This window comes from Physella acuta, unplaced genomic scaffold, assembly GCF_028476545.2.
Source record: "Physella acuta isolate Inbredline_101_S28 unplaced genomic scaffold, ASM2847654v3 ptg000738l, whole genome shotgun sequence".
NCBI lineage: Eukaryota > Metazoa > Mollusca > Gastropoda > Physidae > Physella > Physella acuta.
In genome coordinates this window covers 1055909-1065000 of record NW_026732256.1, presented here as the reverse complement: position 1 = coordinate 1065000, position 9092 = coordinate 1055909, and the positions used below count along the sequence as shown (strand labels likewise).

Sequence of the window (9092 nt, the reverse complement as noted above, 5' to 3'; positions counted from 1 at the left end):
AGGGATAGTGTGGTCAGACCAATGCTGTTTTAAAAGATAAAACAACGTCTTTTTGAATGTGGGGTCTGGTTTTTTTATGACAATAAGTGACAGACGTAATGTTTTTATGAATGACCCCACAGTTATCTGAGGGATGACGGGTAGTCTAGTTTATTTTATAAGTTTTACTAAGAACTTAGCACGAAAATGACTCTAACTTAAACGTCTTGTTTTACTTTAGTCTTTGATAATTTAAAATAATATAATGTCATTGAAGAATTTTAAATATTCAAACTGCGTGAATATTGTTCAATAAATTAGGTGTGTCCAATATCGGTTATAATATCAACGATCCAGCACATTACAATAAGAAAGAGTAAATTTATTAACCAAAGGTATCACTGCCGTACTGAAAAGTAAATCTAAAGTATATCTCTTAGCATATCAACAGCAATTATGCTGCATCTTATAATCCAGTATAGAATTAGCCATTTACCTATTTAAAAACTGTTATTTTATTGTTTTGTAATTATAAATTTCAATTCCAAGAATTGGATTGTAAAACACCACAAACAGTAGTAAATGGTGAATGGAGATTTTGCAACCAAAGAACATGTCATTTGAATTGTAAAAAAGGATTTAAATTGGAAGGGAGGGAAATTATCAATTGCCAAGATGATGAAACGTGGTCATCTCCGGGTCAATGTGAAGGTAAATATAATTTTCTTTAATATGCTGCTTGAGGTTTTTTTCTCCAGAGAACTCCGAGTATTGTCTGTACTGTGTTAATAGCTTCTCCAGAGCTTACGATCCTATTAACTAAAACTTTATGAAAAGCTTTAACAATTTTCTGGCTTTTTCCACAAATATATCAACCTTATATTTATCATTTGCGTTTATTTTTTTAGATAATTTATAGCTGTTTTATTCATTTTAATTATCTTATTTAAAAATTATGGTGAAAATGACTATATCGTAAACGTTTTGTATTGTATTTGTCTCTGACAATGTCAAAAATGTAAAATGACATCAAGGAATTTTCAATATTCCAACAGTGTGACAATAGTTCAATGCATTCCATATGTCCAATATCAGTGATAATATCAACGATCTAGCATATTCATTTAAGAAAGAGGATAGTTTACAAAAGGCATCACTGCCATTCTAAAAGTAAAACTAAAATATATCTGTTTGCACATCACAATCAATTTTGCTGCATCTTATATACCAGTAAGGGAGGGAGTGGTCTAACGGTAGAGAGCTGGACTGCTTACCCGTAAGTTTCGAGTTCGAATCCGGGTTCAAGTAGTTAGACCGTCCCTGAGTCTACCCAGCTCTGATGGGTTCCTAACTCACGTTAGGAAAAGTAAAGGCGGCTGGGCATAGTGCTGACCACACTATCTCTTCATATGCCGAGTCACAGAAACAAGTGAACTCTACATCATTTGCCCCATAGACCGTCAGTTTTGAAAGGGAAACTTTACTTTTACTTTTTATATACCAGTATAAAATTAGCCAATCACCTATTTTTAAAAGCTGTTGTTTTATTGTTATGTAATTTTAATTTGCAATTCCAAGAACTAGGTTGTAAAACACCACCAACAGTAGTAAATGGTGTATGGGCGCTTTGCAACCAAAGCACATGTCACTTGAATTGTAGAAGAGGATATAAACTTAAAGGGAGTGAAATTATCAAATGCCAAGATAATGAAACGTGGACATTACCAGGTAGATGCATAGGTAAGTGCTATTTTCTTTAATACGTTATAACTTATATATTCTGCGTCACGTCATTGATGTCTAATAGACAACTCCACGTCTCTTATGTACTCCTTCTTTTTACATGATCCCAAGCGAACTCCACGTACTCTCTCTAATCCTACGTTTGTCATGTTCCCCAGACAATGTCTCTTCTCTACTGCTCTCATTGATAGTTTCTCCACAGCCCATGTTCATATTACCTAAACTTCCTAAGAAGCTGCTACTGCGCTCTGCCAACTGACTCAACTGCCATACGTCATTTTAGCTTGATTTTTGTTAAAAATAGCTTTGTTTATTTTAAATATCTTATTTATTTGTAGCGTTAGAAAAAGAGTCAATAACATAAGCGTTTAGTATTTTATTCGTCTCTATAATGATACAATGTTATTAGCGAATTTAAAATCCTCCTCTATGAATAGTGTTCAATTAATTTCGTGTTTTCAGTATCGGTAATACTAGCAATGATCTAGTATTTTACTTTAAGAAAGCGGAATAGGTACTAAAAGCATGACTTCCGGGTAAATCTCTAATATCTGTGTTAGCCTAAAATCATATATTATGCTGCATCGCATATTCCGTTATAGAAATAGGCAATTACACATAAAAATAAAAACTGTTCTTTGTTTTTTAACTCTAAAATTTTATTCGAAGAAACTAAATGTAAAACGCCACAAACATTAGAAAATGGAAAATGGAGGTTTTGCAACGGTACCACATGTCATTTGAAATGTAGAAGAGGATATAAAGTTGAAGGGAATGCAATTATAAAATGCCAAGATAATGAAGAGTGGTCACTACCAGGTAGATGCATAGGTAAATATTATTTCCTTTAGATACGCTCTATTTTGTAGCGAAGTCATGGCTATTCATAGACATACAATTACTGGGTAATTTAACAACATAACTAAATACAAAACAAGAATTGAAATATTCTGAAAACGTATCCTTTTTCATACAAAATCTTTTGTTTTGGTTGTGTAAAATAACAACTCTTTTTATTTCAATACACTATTATTTAAGATTAATATAACAACTGATAAAACTTTGCATTTGTAGTTCACTAGTATGGCTTGAAATAAAAGGTTTCAATGAATAAAGAAAATGTAATTAAAATGTAAAATAATGTATTTTATTGAAAATAAAATGTTAAATTTGCTCACTAATTTCAATTTTACTGTCCTAGTTAATAGATCATAATACAGTTAACATAAACTTCTATGCACTGCTAAGGATATCATGTTTCTTAACATACACTTTCAATCGATAGATGCAATGGCTGAGAATGGGTGTATAGAAGGTTGGTTTGGACCCAATTGTTATTACAGTAAGTATTGGCAATTAATTTCAATTAATTTTTACTGGTGATAAATTAAAACTTATGCACCATTCTAAAAGAAATAAGGATATAACATTCAGTTTACAATTCTATAATACAATTTCGATATATATATATATATATATATATATATATATATATATATATATATATATATATATATATATATATATATATATATATATATATATATATATATATTTATATATATATATATATATATCTACTAGACGTCCCGGCCAGGCCCTGCAAAGGACCGTGACATGTGTGTTTTGTAATCAGCATAAATCCGGCATTGCCCACCCTAACCACAACCAACCAAAACCAAAACAGACAAAAAAATAACCGCGAACATAACACAAACACAACACAACACCAAAAAACACAACACAAACCTGGACGGCTAGTATTATATAAAATTGTATATCTTCTTGTAGTTTGGTGCAGGTGTCTATAAAAGAGCTTTCTGAAACCTATCTGTAAAAAAACATGACATGTGTGTTTAGTAATCAGCATATACCCGGCATTGCCCACCCTAACCACAACCAACCAAAACCAAAACACAAATAAAGATGGGAAACATAACATAAACGCAAACACTAATACAAACGAAAATACAAACCAAAACCCAACCACAAACACAAAACTAACCACAAACACAAATAAAAACACAAACCCAAGAAAAAGAAAACACAATTGAAAGCGAAAAAGAAATAACGAAAACGAACAAAATCAAAACGCAAACTAACCACTTACGCAAACCCAACCTAAACACAAAGAAAACACAAACGCGAACATAAACGCAAAGTGTCCACAGTCTAGCTAGAATCGTTTGTTTCAGCTTAATAAACGACTATAATACCCCAACCTATTCATAGTGTTTTGCACTCACTTAAACGAACGTAGGCGCCAAACCGAACACGTGAATGCACGGGGCCCCAAATAGTACCCTGTTCGGGCGACAGAGGACGCCCGGATTCGATTCACTTAAAGACTATAGTAACCTTTCTTATACATACTCTATCGCATTGTTTAAAGCAAAAGTATGCACCATAGCGCTCACATAATAGCCCAGGACGCCAAATTGAATCCTTGTTGGGCGCCGGCGGTCGCGCCTGTTTCAATTTAATGAACAATTATAGTACTCCAAGCTTATCCGTAAAAGGAAAGAAATAAACATATAGGACATGTTGGACCTGGCTTATTAACTGTTCTTGATTTTAAAATAAAAATTAGTAAACCTTAAGTTCAGTGTATAGAATAAACAAAAGGCAGTATTAAAAATACTGTAGTGAATTTGTTAGAAATCAGTCAATTGTGCTTAGTAGGGCAAGAAGAAAAAATCATATCTTAACAAATAGTTGTTATTATAGCATGAAAATTTGATGAACCATTAGGCCAAGCTCGATCTTTAATTAGAAGATCTTAGTGTTAGTTAGGAGCAAGCCGATATTATGGAAATCTACTTTAATTAGGTGTATTTGATTATATTTTTACAATATTTGCATGTTTGAAGTATTATTGTTTAATAACAACTTATTGATGTTAACTGTAATTTGTATCATTGTAAAGGGAATTGTCTGTGGTTTCAGAGATAAGCTTATTAGAATTTTACGAGATCGCGTTAAGTTTTTATACAGAGTTATTTGTGGTCTGTTAGCACAAAAGCCGGGAAAATTTTCACAAGCGAGAGCTAGATTTTTTCCTTAGAACAATGTGTCATCCGAGGATATATAAGCCGGCGGGTTAGCCTTAGAGAGGAGGGAGAAACGACGGCCCTAGCCAGTAATTTATGCAGCACACGTATAGGCGCTATAGTCTTGTTAGATGCGCGCTACACAGACAATTTCCGCTCAAGAAAGATAGTCTAATAAAGATTTGCAGAAGACGGCTTATTCTTCATCATTCTTGATCGTCTGTGACTGTGACTGAGAGTGGGAAATAGAAGAGAAGAAAAACGTTACATTTCATTGAAGCAAGAATATTACAATAGAACAGTACAACTTACAGACAGTAAAAACACTACATTTGGTGGCAGCACGTGTCGTAAAAACACTACAATACCAACGACATTGCACTTAATCAATCCCCGCTAAATATGTAAATTTTTTTCCCCAATACCAAAGCAAAGTATTAAAAAGTAAATTCTTTTCTACTAATACAATGTTTTATAAAGGGAAGTAATTGTGTTTTCTTAATTTATCAAAGGGAAGTAAGTGCTAAAGGTCTAAATATAAATAATTTTCAGACATGATTTGAATTTTTGTAAAAGATGATATTTTTTAAAAATTGTGTTTAATGAACATGCCGACAATTATTACTATAAGTTTGAATAATGAAAATTATTTCCCAACACTTTCAGTATTAATTTTTTAACTCATACATTTTGACCAGGAGAGCTTTAATAATCTAACACTTGATTCCATCGAGGTCTCGTTTTTTTTTTAATGTTCCTTTGTAATCTACGACAAACATTTTACAAACATATAAATCTACTGAATTGAGCTTTATATATATTATATATATATATATATATATATATATATATATATATATATATATATATACTAGGCATTCTGCTTAGCTTCGCTTAAGTTTACAAAAAACTTATGAGAGTTTTAATCATTAATTAATGGGAGTTTGGCTGTTATGTGGAGTGCTTTAGTTCCTAAGTTTAAACAGTCTGAGTATTTTCAAGTGATGAAAGCATTGGTGTTTTCGTAAACTTATAGCTCGCAAGGTAATTAGAACTGCAAAGGCTTCAATAATAGTATAAATCATATATTATATTTAATTTACTTTTACAATTAATTTTTATATTTCAGTAAAAATAAATAACTAAATGTTTAACGAAATATTTATTTAAACGAATGCTATACATTGTGGTTTTTGTTTCTTCTATAAATAGTATACAAATTATTTAAAAATGATTACTGTAATAAGTTACCTCCCCTGTACATAGACCGAATGACGTAATCTTTGTTTACTTTTTCACAAACAATTATTTATATAAGAAAATATCAAATCTGTACAAATCTAACGACCCTAAGGGGTTTTTCCGACGCGAATAAAGTGTTTTTGTTCTCTCTAGGGTCGGTCTACGACCAAACACAATATTAGGGGGATCGTTCATCAATTTACTTATATATCTCTCATATAAGGAGAATTTTACTCGCGGTCATCATTTAGCCCTCAATGAGGGCTTTTAGTTAAACCGAAAGGTTTTCCAGACGGCCTAGTCATCTATAGAGGGGCATGCAAAAAATTAGTCAGATGTACATAGGTGAAGTACCCTAAAATTTGTGTTGAAAATAGCATGTTTTTTACATAAAATACAAAGATTATATAGGGAAAAATAACTGCTCAGTTTTGACCACTTTACGAAGTTTTACCAGATATACCGAGTATTTTATGACACCCCTAGTCGTTCTTCTACCACCTCACAAGATATCAAGGGTGGTCGTTCGACAGAATGTTTTTCGTTATATAGCGCAAATGAGGAGAATTTCACTCGCGGTCATCTTTTAGCCCTCGTCGAGGGCTTTGAGTCCAACCGACAGTTTTTTCATACGGCCTAGCCAGTTATCGAGGAGCTTGCTAAAAATTAGCCAGATGTGCAGACCATAAGTGCCCTAAAATCTGTTTTGAACATACCCTCAGTTTTTCCATAAAATACAAAGATTATATAGGGAAATACAACTGGTCAGTTTTGACCCACTTGCAGATTTTTCCCGGATATGCCGAGTTTTTTCTGACACCCTAAGGGGATCTCCAACCACCTCACAAAATATCAAAGGGGGTCATTCGGCAGAATGTTTTTCTTAATATATCCAATATAAGACGACGGTCACACGAGGTCAGTTTTGACCCCTTCCGTGAACTTTTCGGCCAACCGTCACCGGCACCGGCCCTCGTGTTCTATCGCCCCATGGAGTCATCGTGCTAAATTTGACGCGCCTGTGGCACCGGGAAGTTTGACCACTTTGCTTTATATATATATATATATATATATATATATATATATATATATATATATATATATATATATATATATATATATATATATATATATATATATATATATATGCAAGTGGCATTCGGGCATTTGTCCCAGTAGAGAAAGTGTCCGTTCGGGCATTTGTCGCATTCGTGCAAGTGTCCATTCGGGCATTTGTCGCATTCGGCCAAATGTCCATTCGGGCGTTTATCGCATTCGGCCAAATGTCCATTCCGGCATTTATCGCATTCGGGCACGTGTCCATTCGGGAAATCGGCCTTCGGGCAAACGGCATTCGGGCAAGTGTCTTGCGTGAATTTGTAGTAGACCCATCATATATATATATATATATATATATATATATATATATATATATGTATATATATATATATATATATATATATATATATATATATATATATATATATATATATATATATATATATATATATATATATATATATATATATATATATATATATATAAATAAATAAATAAATAAATATATATATATATATATATATATATGTATATATATATATATATATATATATATATATATATATATATATATATATATATATATATATATATATATATATATATATGTTACGGTCAAAGCCCGAAGTGCGGCCAAAGAGCGGATTGGCCGGCTCTCTTGGCGAAAGCCCGAAGAACTTAATACTAAGATCGTATATCGTACATTGTCCGGCCAATGCGCGCACTGGCCGGGTAGCCCTGGCCAATGTTCTATCTAGACTAAGTTGTGATCGCGTTTTCATTATTCTGGGTGCGGTTTCATTGTGAGTAACGTATTGTTTAGCTCTTGTTTGTATAGCATTCTATATGCAAGGCGACTTGGATCAAAAGGGCCGTCAGACCATGAGACAGACACAGCAGATGGCTGCCAAAATAAATAATCCTAATCCTAATGGAAAAGAATTTGTGAGTCACGTTATTTCTTAACTAAAGAACATGTGGCCTGAACTTAAACTAGTTCACCGAAAACCAAGGCATAGCCAAAGCCAATGTTCAGTAGTACTTGCCAACCAAGATGTTCAAAACATGATGATGACATGGATGTAGACAGATGAATCGGCTCATTGGGCTGAGAGTCTTATGAAAAACCGTAATTTTCATCAAGGAATCCAACAAACGAAGCCTTGTTTGGATGCAAAGCAAAAGTGGGACTTAGCATTTCAAATCTACCAAGAGCGGCTCTCGATAAGTTAGCTATTGAGAAAGATCTTGAGAACATTAAACAAGAAATGGAGGTTGCCATAAATGCAACGACATCCTCAGCTAACACATCTCCTGCCGTGGCGCAACGTCCAGAACATCTGCGTGACAATAATAAGGCCAACAGATTATGTGTAGTTTGTGAGAAATATTGAAGTTCGGCCCATTCTTGTGGATCCTGTGACAACGATGTCCATGCAATATGCGGAATAGCCAATGAAGCAGACAAAGGGTATGGAGGAAACAGTGCTCGCAGAATATGTCACAATAAACAAGAAACCATGGACAACAGGTCAGCAGCTCATACTACCTTGCAAGATCAAGGTGCTAAGATGCTAACAAAATTAAACACGCTGAAGATATAGATACTGGTAGCATCCGTATTCCAGATGTTGACAGAGGTCGCGGTGATCCCCAAAGCGTCATTGCAGTTGGCATGAGCGTCGAAGGCAACGGACCATGATGTATTTAAACAACTATAGATAGAAGTGAGTTTTCAATTCTTCACGAAAAGCTGCTCTCATTGTCACCCGTTGGCACTGAGGGGAATCACTACGAACCATCGCATCTTCACAATCTCTGACCGGCGGCCAAGGCTACATTTACTGCAATTGAGCGATTTGTTGTGCACTAGATTGTGCACAACAAATCGCTGCAAGTGTAAAAATAACAATGTAATTCCAAATAATAATCAACATAGACTTAGTTTTTACGATTGTTACGGTATAAAAAAAACCAAAATCTGCTCATGATCTTCTAATTCGGACTTTGTCCCTTGCC

General features: G+C 33.7%; 1 protein-coding gene across 1 annotated transcript in view; it reads left to right on the top strand.

The window, feature by feature from the left end:
• Positions 1-8775, top strand: part of LOC131950149 (P-selectin-like) — a 12063-nt gene extending 3288 nt beyond the window's left edge. The window contains exons 4-8 of the mRNA XM_059312197.1: positions 529-690; positions 1558-1719; positions 2392-2553; positions 3008-3064; positions 8672-8775. Coding sequence (XP_059168180.1) covers positions 529-690; positions 1558-1719; positions 2392-2553; positions 3008-3064; positions 8672-8775 — 647 coding nt within the window. The remainder of the gene's footprint in view (positions 1-528; positions 691-1557; positions 1720-2391; positions 2554-3007; positions 3065-8671) is intronic.
• The last annotated feature ends 317 nt before the right edge of the window (positions 8776-9092 follow it).